This window comes from Falco biarmicus, unplaced genomic scaffold (assembly GCF_023638135.1).
Source record: "Falco biarmicus isolate bFalBia1 unplaced genomic scaffold, bFalBia1.pri scaffold_390, whole genome shotgun sequence".
Taxonomy (NCBI): domain Eukaryota; kingdom Metazoa; phylum Chordata; class Aves; order Falconiformes; family Falconidae; genus Falco; species Falco biarmicus.
In genome coordinates, this window is record NW_026611943.1 from 1 (window position 1) to 15,888 (window position 15,888).

Sequence of the window (15,888 nt, forward strand, 5' to 3'; positions counted from 1 at the left end):
CCCCCAAACCCCTGCACCCCAAAAACCTCTGCGCCCTGAAACCCTGCACCCCGAAACACAGAGCTTCCCAAACCCCTGCACCCCAAAAACCCCTGCGCCCCGAAACCCCACACGTCAACCCCCCCTGCACCACAAAACCCACAGCCCCTGAAACCCCTGCACCCCAAAAACCGTGCGCCCCAAAACCGTGGGCCCCAAAAATCCCTGCACCTCAAAATTCCTGTGCCCCCAAAAAACCCTGCACCCCAAAACCCTGCACTACAAAAAAACCCTACGCTGTGCCCCAAAACCCTGCACCCGAAACCATGTGCCCCCAAACCCCTGCACTCCAACCCCCCATGTCTCGAAAGCCACTGCGCCCCAAAAACCCTGCACCCCTAAAACCTTGCGCCCCAAAACCCTACGCCCCAAAACCCCCGTGCCCTGAAACCCACAGCCCCTGAAACCCGTGCACCCTGAAACCGTGTGCCCCCAAAAATCCCTGCGCCCTGAAACCCTGCGCCCCAAAACCCACAGCCTATGAAACCCCTGCGCCCCAAAATTCCTGCACCCTGAAACTCCTGTGCCCCAAAACCCCCTGCATCCCGAACCTCTGTGCCCCAAAACCCCTGCGCCCTGAAACTTCTGCACCCCAAAACCTCTCTGGCCCAAAACCCACAGCCCCCCAAAACCCCCTGCACCCCCAAAACCCCTGCGCCCCACCATGCCCCAAAATCCTTGCACCCCAAAATCCAGAGCCCCCAAAACCCCTGCACTCCCAGAAACCCCTGGACCCCCAAAAACCTCCGTGCCCTTAAACCCCTGCGCCCCAAAAACCCTGCGCCCCGAATCCCTGCACCCCAAAACCTGCAGCACCCCAAAGACCTGTGTGCCCTGAAACCCCTGTGCCCCAAAACCCCTGCATTCCGAAACCCCTGCACCCCAAAAGCCAGAGCCCGCCAAAGCCTGCAGCCCCCAAATCCCTGTGCCCCAAAAATCCCTGTGCCCCAAAACCCCCTGCACCCCAAAACAGGCATCACTCCAAACCCCCTGCGCCCCGAAACCCCCTGCGCCTCGAACCCCCCTGTGCCCCGGAACCCCCTGCGCCCCAAAACCCCTGCACCCTAAAACCCCTGCATCCCGAAACCTGCAGCCCCCCAAAAACCCCTGCACCCCAAAAACAGGCATCCCTCCAAACCCCTGCGCCCTGAAACCCTGCACCCCAAAACCCTGTGCCCCAAAAACCCCACACCCCAAAACCCTGCACCCTGAAACCCCTGCGCCCAGAAAATCCTGTGCCCCAAAATCCCTGTGCCCCAAAACTTGTGCACCCCAAAACTCTTGCATCCCAAAATTCCTGCACCCCAAAACACACCACCTCGAAACCCCTGCACCGCGAAACCCCTGCGCCCCAAAACCCACAGCCCCCAAAAAACAGCCCCCCAAAACCCCTGTGCCCCCAAGCACCTGCACCCCAAAAACCCCTGTGCCCCAAACCCCACAGTCGCCCAAAATCCCGGACCCCCAAAATCCCTTATGCCTCAAAACCTGCAGCCCCCAAAACCCCTTTGCCTGAGAACCCCTGTGCCCCAATACCCGCAGCCCCCCAAAACCCACATCCCCCAAAACCCCTGCACCCCAAAAATCCTGCACACCCAAACCCACATCCCTCAAAAACCTGCAGCCCCCCCAAACCGGCAGCCCCCCAAAATCCTGCACCCCAAAACCAACCCAGCCCCCCCCAACCTGCCCCCCCCCGCACTGACACCCCCCCCCCCATTTTGCCCCACAGGTCGCTGGAATCGCGGGGTAGAGCCCCCCTGGACCCCCCCGGACCCCCCAGCCCTCCCCGGGACCCCTCCTCTGTATATTTGGATTATTTATGGGGCGTAGCCCCCCTGTACAGTATTTATTGGCTCCTATTTAAAGCTTGGCGTGACCAACGCGTGTGTCATGCGTGTGTCATGCGTGTGTCACGTGACACCCCCCACACGCCCCCCCCCCAGCTCCATGACTGGGGGTGGGGGCCTGGTGCTGGGGTCCCTTTTGGGGGGGGGAGGGATGTGGGGCCATAACTATGCTGACGTGTGTGGGATGCAGGATGGGAACACACGTGTTGGTGGGGGCATGTGCGTAAGCGGGGGGGGTGTGGGGGGGGGGGGAGGCGGGGCTGTCACCATGGTGATGCAGGGTGTGGCTGTCGTGGGCTGGACAGTCCCATGGCAACGGGTGAAGGACACGGTCCATCTCCATGGCAACACACATGGGGTGTTCATCTCCATGGCAACGTGCGTGGATGGGGCGGTCCATCCCCATGGCGACGTGGGCAGAGCGTCTCCACGGCAACATGTGTAGATGGGGTGGTCCATCCCCATAGTGACGGGGGGGTTTGTCTCCATGGCAACATGAGTGGATGGGGTGGTCCATCCCATAGCGACGGGCGTATCCATGGCAACAAGCGTGGATGGGGTGGTCCATCCCCATGGCGACGGGGGCTGGTGGTGTTCATATGCATGGCAACACGCATGATGGGGTGGTCCATCACCATGGCAACACGCGTGCGCGGCCGCCCCCGCCCCCCCCCGATGACATCACCCCAACGCCGGCCCCGCCCCCCGCCGCCTCCCATTGGCCGCTCGCGCGGCCGCTTCCCCCCCACCTCGCTCCCCCCCTCCCACCCTGCGCGGGGGCGGGGCCTGGGCGCCGCCGGACCTCAGGGCGCGCTCTCATTGGTCGGTTCCCCCGTCCGTCAGCGCCGTTCTTAAAGGGCCCGCGCAACGTTTGCGGGGTCGGGCGGGGGGGGGGGTTCGGTGCCGGGGGGGGGGGGGCGCGGGCGGCGGCCGCGGGGCTCGGGCGGGCCCGGGGCGCCACGGGGGCCTGAACGGGTGCGGGGGCGGCGGGCAGCGACCCCCCGGGGCCCCCTCCCCGCAGGGCCGCCTCCCTCAGCCGGAGCTGCCGCAGCGCTGCTCGCAGCCCAGGTAGGAGCCGGGCCTGAGCCCCACCGGACCCCCCCCGACCCCCCCCATCCCAGCCCCCCCCCCCGCAACCCCGGACCCCCACCCCCCTTGCACCCCCCCCATCCCACCCCGCTTGCACCCACTAGCCCCCCCATCCCACCTCCACTGCACTTCCAGGCCCTCCATCCCACCCCCGCACTTCCTCCCCATCCCACCCCCACTGCATCCTCCAGTGCACCCCCACTGCACCCCCCCCACTGCACCCCCCTTTGACCCCCCAGGCCCTATTGCACCCCCACTGCATCCCCCAGGCCTCTCTGCCCCCTCCATTGCACCCCCCTACTACCCCATCATTGCATCCCCCATTGCACCCCTCCCCCATTCCACCCCCCAGGCCCCATTGCACCCCCACTGCCCCCTCCCATTGACCCCCCAGGCCCTATTGCACCCCCCTATTGCATCCCCCAGGCCCCTCTGCCCCCCCATTGCACCCCCCAACTACCCCGTCATTGCACCCCCCATTGCACCCCTCCCCCATTCCACAACCCCTAGGCCCTATTGCACCCCCACTGCACCCCCCCCTTGCAATTCCCAGGCGCCATTGCTCCCCTATCGCATCAGGCACACACCCCCCTTCTATCCCCCAACTGCATTCCCACTGCACCCCCCATTGCATCCCTCAGGCCCCATTGCACCCCCACCCAACCCCCACTGCACCCCGTTATTGGCAACTCCCGCACCCAGGCCCCATTGCACCCCCATCCCACTCCCACTGCACCCCCTCCACTGGCAATTCCCAGGCCCCAGTGCACCCCCTGTTGCACCCCCCTTCCCCTCTCTGCACCCCCCCACTGCACCCCATGTTGCCCCCCCCATTGCACCCCCCAGGCCCCTCTGCCCCCCCAGCTGCACCCACATGCTACCCTGTCATTGCACCCCGCATTGCACCCCCAGGCCCCTCTGCCCCCCCCATTGCACCCCCCATTGAACCTCCGCCTGGCAACCCCCTTACCCCCTTTACCCCCCCCTTTGCTCCCCCAATCGCCCACCCCCCCTTTGCATCCTCCCCCTTGCACTCCCAGACCCTATTGCCCCCCCTTTGCAAACCCCCTCCTTGCACATCCCCACTTTGCACCCCCAAGCCAGCTGCCACCCAATCCCCCACCCTGGGGACCCCCCCCCCATTGCCCCCTCAGGCCTCACTGCCCTGCCACTGCTCCCCCTCACCCCCTCAGCCCCGCCAGGCCCCTGGGCCCGCACATGCTTGTGTTTCGCATGAGGGCCGTGTGTCGCACGTGGGTGGCTCCCCCTCCCCCACTTCCTCCCTGGGTGGGGGGCTTCCACATGGGTGGGGGGGCTGCAGGGGGGCAAGGGGGGTTCCCTGCTGCAGGCAGGGTGTGGGCAGGGGGCTATAGGAGGTGTGGGTAGGGGGCTATAGGAGGTGCAGGCAGGGCACGGGCAGGGGGATGTAGCAGGTGCAGGCAGGGTATGGGCAGGGGGCTATAGGAGGTGCAGGCAGGTGGATACAGGAGGTGCAGGCAGGAGGATACAGAAGGCGCAGGCAGGGGGGTACAGGAGGTGCAGGCAGGGGGGATACAGAAGGTGCAGGTAGGTTGCAGGCAGGGTGCAGGCAGGGGTTACAGGAGGTGCAGGCAGGGAGCAGGCAGGGCGCTGTGTGAGGTGCTGCCCCTGCCGTGTCGCAGGCAGGATGATGGATGTGGAAGATGGTGCCTGTCCCCTGGAGCATGCAGCATGTGGGCAGGGTGCAGGCAGCATGTGGGCAGGGTGATACAGGAGGTGCAGGGGCTGCAGGCAGGGCGCTGTGTAGGGTGCTGTGCAGGGTGCTGCCCGCTCCCCGCTGCAGGCAGGATGATGTGCGAGGTGCTGCCTGTGCCCCGTTGCAGGCAGGGCGCTGTGCGGGGTGCTGTGAAGGTGCTGGCTGTGTTCCCCTGCAGGCAGGGCACAGGCAGGATGATGTGCGAGGTGCTGCCCACCATTGAGGATGCCGGCAGGGTGCAGGCAGGGTGCTGTGGGTGCAGTGGGTGCAGGCAGGATGCAGGCAGGGTGCTGTGCGGTGCTGTGTCCGTGCAGGCAGGATGACGTGTGAGGTGCTGCCCACCATCAGCGAGGATGCAGGCGGGATGCTGTGGGCAGGGTGCAGGCAGGGTGCAGGCAGGGTGCAGGCAGGGTGCTGTTGGTGCTGTGCCTCCGCAGGCAGGATGATATGCGAGGTGCTGCCCACCATCAGCGAGGACACAGGCAGGGTGCTGTGGGTGGGATGCTGTGTAGGATGCTGTGGGCAGGGTGCAGGCAGGGTGCAGTGGGTACAGGCAGGGTGCAGGCAGGGTGCAGTGGGTGCTGTGTGGGTGCTGTTGGTGCTGTCGGTGCTGTGCCCCCCGCAGGCAGGATGATGTGTGAGGTGCTGCCCGCCACCAGCGAGGATGCAGGCGGGATGCTGTGGGCAGGGTGCAGGCAGGGTGCAGGCAGGGTGCACTGGGTACAGGCAGGGTGCAAGCAGGGTGCAGTGGGTGCTGTGTGGGTGCTGTTGGTGCTGTCGGTGCTGTGCCCCCACAGGCAGGATGGTGTGTGAGGTGCTGCCCACCATCAGTGAGGATGCAGGCGGGATGCTGTGGGCAGGGTGCAGGCAGGGTGGAGGCAGGGTGCTGTCGGTGCTGTGCCCCCGCAGGCAGGATGATGTGCGAGGTGCTGCCCACAGGACACAGGCAGGGTGCTGTGGGTGGGATGCTGTGGGCAGGGTGCAGGCAGGGTGCTGTTGGTGCTGTGCCCCCCGTAGGCAGGATGATGTGCGAGGTGCTGCCCACCATCAGCGAGGACGCCCGCCGGGGCTCGGGCTGCCCCGAGGAGCCGGGGCTGGAGCAGCTGATGGTGCAGATGCTGCGGGAGCGGGAGCGGCTGCTGGAGACGCTGCGGGACAGCCAGGAGGGGCTGGCGGCCGCCCAGCTGCGCCTGCGGGACCTGGCACACGAGAAGGACCTGTTGCAGCGCCAGCTGGCCAGCGCCCTGCCCCAGGTGGGCGGGGCCTATGGGGGCGGGGCCTGGGGGCGGGGCTGTGGGGGGTGGGGCTGAGGGGGGGCTGCGGGGGTGGGGCTGCGGGTAGCCTGAGGCAGGGCTGGGAGTGGGGTAGGTGGAGTTAAGGGAAAGGGGCGGGGCTGGGGCCTCATGGGGTGGGGCTGGGGGGGCTGCGGGGGCGGGGCTGAGGGGGGCCTGAGATGGGGCTGGGAGTCGGGGTGGGTGGAGTTAAGGGGAAGGGGTGGGGCTGGAGGGGGGTTTGGGGGCAGGGTGTGGTGGGGAAAGGGGGGGCTGGGAGTTGGGGTGGGTGGAATTAAGGTGAAAGGGGAGGGGCTGGGGTGGGGCCTGAGGGAGGCGGGGCCTGGAGGGCTGCTAGGGGACGGGGCTGCAGGAGGGGCCTGAGACAGGGCTAGAAGTCAGGGTGGGTGGAGTTAAGGGGAAGGGGTGGGGTGGGGGCGGGGCATGAGGGAGAAGGGCCCGAGGAGGTGGGGCATGGGGGTGGGGCTAGGGGGCGGGGTGTGCTGGAGAAAGGGGGGCTGGGAGTTGGGGTGGGTGGAGTTAAGAGGAAGGGGTGGGGTTGGGGTGGGGCTTCAGGGGGCAGGGCTTCATGGGGTGGGGCAGGGCCTGTGGGGCTGGGGCTGAGGGGGTCTGAGGCGGAGCTGGGAGTTGGAGTGGGAGGAGTTAAGGGGAAGGGGCAGGGTGGGGGCAGGGCATGGGAGAGCAGGGCCTGAGGAGGTGGGGCGTGGGGGTGGGGCTAGGGGGCGGGGTGTGGTGGAGAACGGGGGGGGGGGGGGGGGGCTGGGAGTTGGGATGGGTGAAGGGGAAGGGGTCAGGCTGGGGGTGGGGGCTCATGGGGTGGGGCTGGGGCTGAGGGGGTGGGGCTGAGGGGGGCCTGAGGTGGGACTGGGAGTCGGGGTGGGTGGAGTTAAGGGGAAGGGGTGGGACCTGAGGGAGGCAGGGCCTGGGGAGCTGCTAGGGGGCGGGGCTGCAGGGGGGCCTGAGGCAGGGCTGGGAGTTGGGGTGGGTGGAGTTAAGGGGAAGGGGCGGGGCCTGAGGGGGGAGGGGCCTGATGGGGAGGGTCTGCAGGGGGGTGGGGCTGCTGGGGGGCCTGAGGGGGCCTAGGGGGTGAGGTGGGTGGAGTTAAGGGGAAGGGGTGGGGGGTGGGGCTTGAGGCAGGGCCTGAAGGGGGCTGGGGGTGAGGTAGGTGGGGTTAAGGGGAGGGGTTGTGGCCAACTACAGGGTGTGGCTGCTGAGAGGTGGGGCCTAAGGGGTGGGGGTGGGGGCCTAGGAATTGGGGTGGGTGGAAGTAAGTGGAGGGGGTGGGGCTGATTGAAGGGTGTGGCTGCTGGAGGAGGCGGGGCTAGAGGGAGGGCATGGCTAGTGGCCACCATGGGCTAGTCACTATGTGCCCCCATGCCCCCCGTGCCACCCGTGTCCCCCCCATGTCCCCCTGTGACCCCTGTGTCCCTGTCCCCCCTGTGACCCCGTGACCCCCCCATGACCCCAGGAGTTCGCTGCGCTGACGAAGGAGCTGAACGTCTGCCGGGAGCAGCTGCTAGAGCGGGAGGAGGAGATTGCCGAGCTCAAGGCTGAGCGCAACAACACGCGGGTGAGGCCACCACGTCCCCATGTCCCCGTGTCCCCATGTCCCTGTGTGTCCCCCAGCTGCTGCTGGAGCACCTGGAGTGCCTGGTGTCCCCATGTCCCCGTGTGTCCTCCAGCTGCTGCTGGAGCACCTGGAGTGCCTGGTGTCACTACGTCCCCATGTCCCCATGTCCCCATGTGTCCTCCAGCTGCTGCTGGAGCACCTGGAGTGCCTGGTGTCACTATGTCCCCATGTCCCCATGTGTCCCCCAGCTGCTGCTGGAGCACCTGGAGTGCCTGGTATCCCCATGTCCCCATGTCCTCCCCCAGCTGCTGCTGGAGCACCTGGAGTGCCTGGTGTCCCGCCACGAGCGGTCCCTGCGGATGACAGTGGTCAAGCGCCAGGCGCAGTCCCCCGCAGGGGTCTCCTCTGAGGTCGAGGTCCTCAAAGCCCTCAAGTCCCTCTTCGAGCACCACAAGGCCCTGGATGAGAAGGTGGGTGCTGGGACGGCATGGGTGGCTTTGGGGGGGCGTCTCAGGGGGTTCCCAGGTGACTCCTGGGGTGACATGGTGGGACCCTGTGGGATATGAGGGTGTTTCAAGGGCTCTGGGGGTTCTGGAGTAACCCATGGGGGGTCTGGTGGGCCCCAGAGGGGTCTCAGGGGACTTCTGGAGTGACTTGGTGGGACCTGGGAGGGTCTGAGGGGTTCCAGTGGGGTCCTGGTGGTGTCCAAGGGGGGCTCAGGGGGCTTCTGGGGAGACCCAGGTGGGACTTGGTGGTCTCTGGGTGGTCTCAGGGGTCCCACTGGGGAACCTGGTGGTCCCATGAGGGACCTGGTGGTCCCCAGGTGGCTCCTGGGGTGACCTGGTGGACCTAGTGGTCCCTGGGAAGGTCCCAGGGGGTTTCTGGGGTGATCTGGTGGGACCTGGCGGTCCCCAGGGGGTCTCCGGGGTGACCCGGGGGGGGGTCCTGGGTCAATCGTGGTGGGTTTGGGGGGTCCTGGGGGCACCCCAGCGTGCTGGGGGGAGGGTGACCCCGCTCTGTCACCTCAGGTTCGGGAGCGGCTGCGGGTGGCCCTTGAGCGGGTGGCTGTCCTCGAGGAGGAGCTGGAGGTCTCCAACCAGGAGGTGGGTGACGCCGTGGGGAGGGGGGTACGCTGCGCGGGGTTGGGGGGGTCATGGTGGGGGTCCCCATGGTGTGGTGTCCCCATTGGTGGTGGTCCCCATGGGTGGGGCTCCTTATGATGTAGTGTCCCTATGGGTAGTGGTCTCCATGGGTGGGGGTCCCCATGACGTGGTGTCCCCATGACGTGGTGTCCCCATGTGTGGTGTCCCCATGTGTGGTGTCCCCATGGGTAGGGGTCCCCATGGTGGGGGGTCCCCATGACGTGGTGTCCCCATGGGTGGGGGTCCCTGTGGACAGGTGCCCCAGTGTGGGGGGGGTCCCCATAGGCAGGGGTCCCCAAAACATGGTGTCTCCATGGGCAGGGGTCCCCCATGGACAGGGGTCCCCATGATGTGTCCCCATGAGTGGGGGTTCCATGGACAGTGTCCCCATGGGCAGGGGTCCCTGTGGGGGTACCTCGTGGGGGGGGGTCCCCGTGGGGGTCCCCCCATGTGACACCCCCTCCCAGGCGCTGTCCCTGCGGGAGCAGCTCTCCCGACGCCGCTCGGGGCTGGAGGACGCACCCAGTGATGGGGACACACCGGTATGAGGGGTCACGGGGTTACCAGGGGGGTCACAGGGGGGGCCACAGCACTGGGGGGTCGCCAGGCACTGGGGATCCCTGAGGTCACAGGTCAGGGGTCAGAGGTTGGGAGTCAGGGATGAGAGGTCACACCCTCTGTGGGCCAGCTGCTCAGGGCCTGTGGGCACGGCTACGGGTGGAGGGCTGTGGGCCGCCTTGGGTCAGGGGTCAAAGGTTGGGGTCAGGGGTTGCGTCCTGCAGGGTACCCCCAAGGGCCAGTGGTGCGAGGCCGAGCTGGAGGCTGCACTGGGTGAGGGGTGAGGGGTCAGGGGTGAGGGGTCAGGGGCCAGGGGTGAGGGGTCAGTCCCGCAGGGCACCCCTGAGGGCTGGCGGCCTGAGGCCGAGCTGTGGAGGCCACGCTGGGTCAGGGGCCAGGGTCAGGGGTCAGGGGTCGCATCCTGCAGGGCATCCCTGAGGGCCAGCGGTGCGAGGCCGAGCTGGAGGCCGCACTGGGTGAGGGGGTGAGGGGTCAAGGGTCAGGGGTCACCTCACACAGGGCACCCCTGAGGGCCGGTGGCACGAGGCCGAGCTGGAGGCTGCTCTAGGTCAGGGGTCAAGGGTTGGGGTCAGGGGTCAGGGGTCACATCCTGCAGGGCACCCCTGAGGGCCAGCAGTGCGAGGCCGAGCTGGAGGCCGCGCTGGGTGAGGGGTCAGGGTTGAGGGGTCAGGGGTGAGGGGTCAAGGGTCAGGGGTGACCTCACACAGGGCACCCCTGAGAGCCAGCGGTGTGAGGCCGAGCTGGAGGCCGCGCTGGGTGAGGGGTCAGGGGTCAGGGTTCATGTCCCACAGGGCACCCCCGAGGGCCGGCGGCGCGAGGCCGAGCTGGAGGCCGCGCTGGGCCGGCAGCGGGCGGCAGCGGCGGCTCAGCGGGAGCGGGTGGCCACCCTGTGCCGCCAATTGGGGCGGCTGCAGGACCAGGCCGCGGCAGCGCAGCGGGAGCTGGCACGGGCACAGGAGGCCGGGGCCAAGCTGCAGCGCGACCTCAAGGAGGTGGGGGCTGCACTAATGGGTGGGGGCAGCCGGAATGGGGGGATGGGCAGGCCTGAAATGGGGGGTGGGGGGGAAGAGCCCAGCTGGGGGGAACAGGCCCAAACTGGGGGGGAAGACCCAAACTGGTGGGGGGAAAACCCTGATATGGGGGGTGCGGGTGGTGCAGAGCCCAACTGGGGGGGGAACCCTGAAATGGGGGGGACAGAGCCCAACTCGGGGGGGGGGCCCTGAAATGGGGGGGACAGAGCCCAACTCGGGGGGGGGCCCTGAAATGGGGGGGGCAGAGCCCAACTCAGGGGGGGGGCCCTGAAATGAGGGGGGCAGAGCCCAACTGGGGGTGAGGCAGGCCTGAAATGGGGGGGGCAGATGCAAACTGGCAGGAACAGGCCTGAAATGCTGGGGGGGCGCAGCTCTGAAATGGTGGGGTCAGACCCAAACTGTGGGGAACAGACCTGAAATGGGGCAGGGGCAGCCCTGAAATGGAGGGAGGCAGCCCTGGACTGGGGGGGAACAGCCCAGACTGGGAAGGAGCAGAGCCATGAACTGGGGACCATACCTGAACGGGGAGCACCCCCAAACTGGGAGCACCCGCAGCCCAGACACCATCCTAGGCTGTCCTCATCCCTGTCCTCTCCATGTCCCCATCCCACCCCTGTCCCTATCCCCACCTGGTCCCTGTCCCCATGCCACCCCTGTCCCCATCCCATCCCCATCCCGTCCCTGTCCCCATCCCACTCCTGTCACCATGCCACCCCTGTCCCCATCCCATCCCCTGACCCTGTCACCATCCCACCCTTGTCTCCATCCCGCCCCTGTCCCCACCCCTGTCCCCATCACACCCTTGTCCCCACCTGATCCCTGTCCCCATCCCACTCCTGCCCCCACCCATCCCGGCCCCCCACCCCACCTGCCCCACCGGGTCACGGCGCAGGCGCTGGCGCAGCGGGAGGACATGGAGGAGCGCATCACCACACTGGAGAAGCGCTACCTGAGTGCGCAGCGTGAGGCCACCTCCCTGCATGATGCCAACGACCGCCTGGAGAACGAGCTGGCCAGCAAGGACTCACTCTACCGCCAGGTGGGGGGTGCCGGGACCCCTGGGACCCCGCACTGGGGCACCACTGGGACACCCCAGAACATCCTCGTGACCCCACCCTGGGACCCCCAACCCAGGACCCTGCCCTAGGGCACTCCTGGGACATCTCCGGGACCCCATCCTGGGACACCCAACCCGGGACCCTGCACTGGGGCACCCCTGGGACACCCTTCTGGACCCCCCTGGGACCCCTACTCTGGGACCCCCCACCTTGGGGCCCCCAGACTGGGACACCCCCCCCCGTGACCCTACCCAGGCCCCCCCCCCCCGCCTCTGGGACACTCACCTTGTGGCCATCACCTTGGGACCCTCACCCTAGGAAACCCACCATGGCGACACCCCCTGCCCCACCGCCATGCCTGCTGCCCCACAGCTGTGCCCCCCACCCCATGGCCATGACTCCCACCCCACGGCTGGGGCCCCCCACCCCATGGCCCCCCAGCCGCGCCCCCTGCCCCATGGCCACCCCCCACCCCACAGAGTGAGGAGAAGGGCCGGCAGCTGCAGGAGTGGCTGGAGGACGCCAAGGCCAAGCTCCAGCAGACGCTGCAGAAAGCCGAGACCCTGCCCGAGATCGAGGCCCAGCTGGCGCAGAGGGTGGCCGCCCTCACCAAGGTGGGGGAGCTGGGGGGGTCCTGGAGGGTTCTAGGAGGATCCTGGAGGGTTCTGGAGGGGACCGGGGAGGGTTCTGGAGGGTTCAGGTGGGCCTGGGAGGGTTCTGGGTGGTTCTGATGGGCCTGGAGGGGTCCTGGGGGGCTTCTGGGGGAGTCCTGGAGGGACCTGGGGGGGTTTGAAGGGTTCTGAGGGGGTCCTGGAGGGTTCTGGTGGGCCTGGGGGGTTCCTGGGGGGCTTCTGGGGGGGTTCTGGAGGGACCTGGAGGGCCTGGGAGGTCCTGGAAGGTTCTGGGGGGTGCTGGGGGTAGTCAGGGGGGGGCCTGGGCAGGGCTGGGGGGTCCTGGAGGGGGCTGGTGGTCCTGGGGGGGCCTAGAGGGCTTCTGGGGGGAGGGGTCTGGAGGGACCTGGAGGGTTCTGGGAAGGTTCTGGAGGGTTCTGGGTGGTCCTGGGGGACCTGGGGCGTCCACGGGGGGCCTGGAGGGGACCAGGGGGGTCCTGGGAGGCTTCTGTGGGGGTCCTGTAGGGACCTGTGGGGTCCTGGAGAGTTCTGAGGGGACTTGGAGGGTTCCTGGGGGGGTTCAGGGTGGGGTCTGGGGGGGTCCTGGAGGGTTCAGGGGGGCCTGGGGGGGCCTGGAGGCTTCTGGTGGGCTGAGGGGAGGCTGGGGGGCTTTTCTGGGGGGGGGCTGGAGGGACCTGGGGGGTCCTAGAGGGTTCAGGGGGGGTCCTGGAGGGTTCTGGGGGGACCTGGGAGGTGCTGGAGGGGTTCAGAAGGGGCCTGGGGGGTGCCTGGAGGGTTTGGGGGGGGCCTGGAGGGGTCCTGGAGGGTTCTGGGTGGGACTGGGGAGTTTTGAGGCATCCTGGGAGGTATAGAGGAGGTTTCCATCCCCATGTCCCTGTGTTCTTGTCCATCCCCATGTCCCCAACCATCTCCATGTCCCCATTGGTCCCCATGTCCCCCTGTCCATCCCCACACCCCTGTGTCCCCCGTGCCCCCCCCCCCAGGCTGAGGAGCGCCACGGGAACTTTGAGGAACGCCTGCGGCAGCTGGAGGCCCAACTGCAGGAGAAGAATCAGGAACTGCAGCGGGTGAGGGATGGGACCCCCGACTGGGGGACCCCAGGGGGGGCCCTCTGGCAATGGGGTGTGCCCTCAGGATCTGGGGGTCCCTGCAGGTCCCTGGGACTTGGGAGGGGGATGGGGGGCTGCTGATAGTGCTCAGGGTGGTGCATGGGGGGGTCTTGGGCTCTCGGGGGGCTGCATGGAGGGGGGATTGAGGGGTGCATGGGGGATTTGGGGGTCATGGGGGGCTTGAGAGAGTGTCATTGGGGGCCTTGGCAGGTGGGGAGGGGTTTGGGGGGGTTCTGGTGCTGCTGGTAGTGCTCAGGGGGGTGCATGGACTGGGGATCTTGGGGTCCTGAGGGTCTTGGGGGGCTGCATGGGGGGGGCTTGAAGGGTGCATGGGGGATTTGGGAGTCCTGGGGGGGCTTGGAGGAGTGTCACTGGGGGGATTTGGGTGTCCTGGGGGGCTTGAGGGACTGTCACTGGGGGCTGTGGCAGGTGGGGAGGGGTTTGGGAGGGTCCTGGGGTGGATGGAGTGGCTGGGGGGGGGTCATGGTGGGGCTTGGGAGTTGCATGAGTGCTTTTGGAGTTTGGGGGGGTCATTGAGGGGTGTATGAGGGTGTTGGGGGCTGCATGGGGGGGCTGAGGTGTGTGTGGGATCATTGGGAGGCAGGGGGGCTTGAGGGGTTCATGGGGGGCTCTTGCAGGGGTCATTGGGGTGGTGCACGGGGTGCTTTGGGGTGCAGAGGGAGCTCGTGGGGGGGTGAAAGGGGGTCATGCTCCACAGGGAGGGCTGTGGGGGAAGGCACCGGTGTTGGGGGTTGCCAGTGGGGCCCCCCCCGATGTTGGGGACCCCCCCAAAGGCTCGCCAACGGGAGAAGATGAATGATGAGCACAACAAGCGGCTGTCGGAGACGGTCGACCGGCTGCTCTGTGAGTCCAACGAGCGGCTCCAGCTCCACCTCAAGGAGAGGATGGGGGCTCTGGAGGAGAAGGTGGGGGTCCTGAGAGGGTCCAAGCGGGTCTGGGGGGGCCTGGGGGGTCCTGAGGGGGTCCTGGGGGGGGGCTGGGAGGTCCTAGGGGGGCCTGGAGGTGTCTAGGGGTGTCCTGGGTGGGGTGTTGGGTGGTCCTGGGAGGTTCAAGGGGGTCTAGGGGAGGTCCTGAGGGGGTCTTGGGTGGTCCTGGAGCTGTCCTAGGGGTCTTGAGGGTGTCCTTGGGAGTCTGGAGGCATCCTGGGAGGTCTGGGGGAGTCTGGGGGGTTCCTGAGGGGGTCTTTGGGGGTGGTGGGAAGTCCTGGGTGATCTGGGTGGGGTCCTGGAGGGGTCTTGGGTGGTTCTGGGAACCCCGGGGGGCCTGGGGGGGTCTGAGGGGGTCCTCGGCGTTCTGGGGGGGAGGCTGGGAATTCCTGGGAGGTCTGGGGGGGTCCTGAGGGGGTCTTTGGGGGGGGTGGGAAGACCAGGGGAGCCCTGGGGGGGGGCCTGGGGGGGCTTTAGGGGTCGTGGAGGTGTCCTGAGGGGGTGTTGGATGGTCCTGGAGGAGAAGGTGGGGGTCTGGGGGAGTCCTAGAGTGTCTTGGAGGGGTTCTTGGATGATCCTGGGGGGTCGAGGGGGGTCTGGGGAGTCAGGATGGGGGAGCTGGAGGAGAACATGGGGGGTCTGGGGGGACTTTGGGGTGCCCCTGGATTGTTCTGGGGGTCCCCCATCATCTGAGACACCCCCCCCCCCTCAGAACTCGCTCAGTGAAGAAATTGCCAACATGAAGAAGCTGCAGGACGAGCTGCTGCTCAACAAGGTCTGGGGAGGTGGGGGCTGGGGGTGTCGGAAGGGGCCGGGGGGTCCCCAGAACTGACCCTTCCCCTCGAAATTCCTTCCCCCCCCACCCTCCCCCAGGAGCAGCTGCTGGCAGAGATGGAGCGGATGCAGCTGGAGCTTGACCAGCTGCGGGGGCGCCCCGTCTCCTCCTACTCCAGGTACCCCCCGGGACCCCCCAGAACACCCCCGGAACCCCCTGGACCCCCCTGCGCTGCCCCCCCCCCCCCAACCCCCATGGGAACCTCCTTACTGCCCAAGGGGCTCCTCTAACTCCACCCCACTGCTCTGGGGGACCCCCCCATTACCCCAGGACCCCCCCAGCCTCCCCTGCAATTACTCCAGACCCCCCCTAGACTTTCTCATCACTCAAGGACCTACCCCAACCCCCTCAACTCCTCTGGGGACCCCCCTCCTTACCCCAGCACCCCTCAATCGCCCCCAGCCTGCTCTGATCTCTCTCTGGGGGGCCGGGGGGACACATGCCCCCCCATCCGTGCCCCCCCGGCCCCCCAGATCCCTGCCGGGCAGTGCTCTGGAGCTGAGGTACCCCCAAACCCCCGTCGGGGGGGCTCCCCTGGACCCCTACGCCCCCGGTGCCCCCCCCCGCAGGACCCGTAAGGGGCGCTGGGCACCTCCCAAGGAGGACGCTGCCAAGGTAGGGGGGGGGGGCCTGGGAGGAGACTTGGGGGGCTGGGGAAGGGGATGGGGAGCTGAGAGGGGACTTTGGGGGCTGGAGGGCTCCAGGGACTTGGACTTTGGGGGGATTTTGGGAGCTGGGGTGGAAGTTGGGGGGCTCAGGGGGGGGGCTTGGGGGGGGCTGGGGGGCTGGGGTGGAAGCTGGGGGGTTCGGGGGGGCTTGGGGGGAGCAGGGTATTTGGGGGCCTCGGGGGGGGGGGGCTCTGGGGGGCTCAGGGAGGGCTTCGGGGAGTCTGAGGGGACTGCAGGGTGGAGGCTGCCGGGGGATGCTCTGGGGGGCCCTGGGGGCTGGGGGGGGGGCTGTCCAGGTGTCACTTTGTCACC

General features: G+C 68.0%; 1 protein-coding gene across 1 annotated transcript in view; it reads left to right on the forward strand.

Moving 5' to 3' along the window:
* The first annotated feature begins 2,808 nt into the window (after nucleotides 1-2,808).
* Nucleotides 2,809-15,888, forward strand: part of LOC130143530 (liprin-alpha-3-like) — a 32,667-nt gene continuing 19,587 nt past the window's right edge. Inside the window, 14 exon segments of the mRNA XM_056326222.1 lie at nucleotides 2,809-2,957; nucleotides 5,731-5,966; nucleotides 7,474-7,575; nucleotides 7,881-8,045; nucleotides 8,604-8,678; nucleotides 9,185-9,259; nucleotides 10,088-10,288; nucleotides 11,220-11,366; nucleotides 11,865-11,999; nucleotides 13,001-13,084; nucleotides 13,921-14,052; nucleotides 14,786-14,848; nucleotides 14,947-15,026; nucleotides 15,382-15,523. Coding sequence (XP_056182197.1) covers nucleotides 5,736-5,966; nucleotides 7,474-7,575; nucleotides 7,881-8,045; nucleotides 8,604-8,678; nucleotides 9,185-9,259; nucleotides 10,088-10,288; nucleotides 11,220-11,366; nucleotides 11,865-11,999; nucleotides 13,001-13,084; nucleotides 13,921-14,052; nucleotides 14,786-14,848; nucleotides 14,947-15,026; nucleotides 15,382-15,523 — 1,632 coding nt within the window. The 5' untranslated portion in view covers nucleotides 2,809-2,957; nucleotides 5,731-5,735.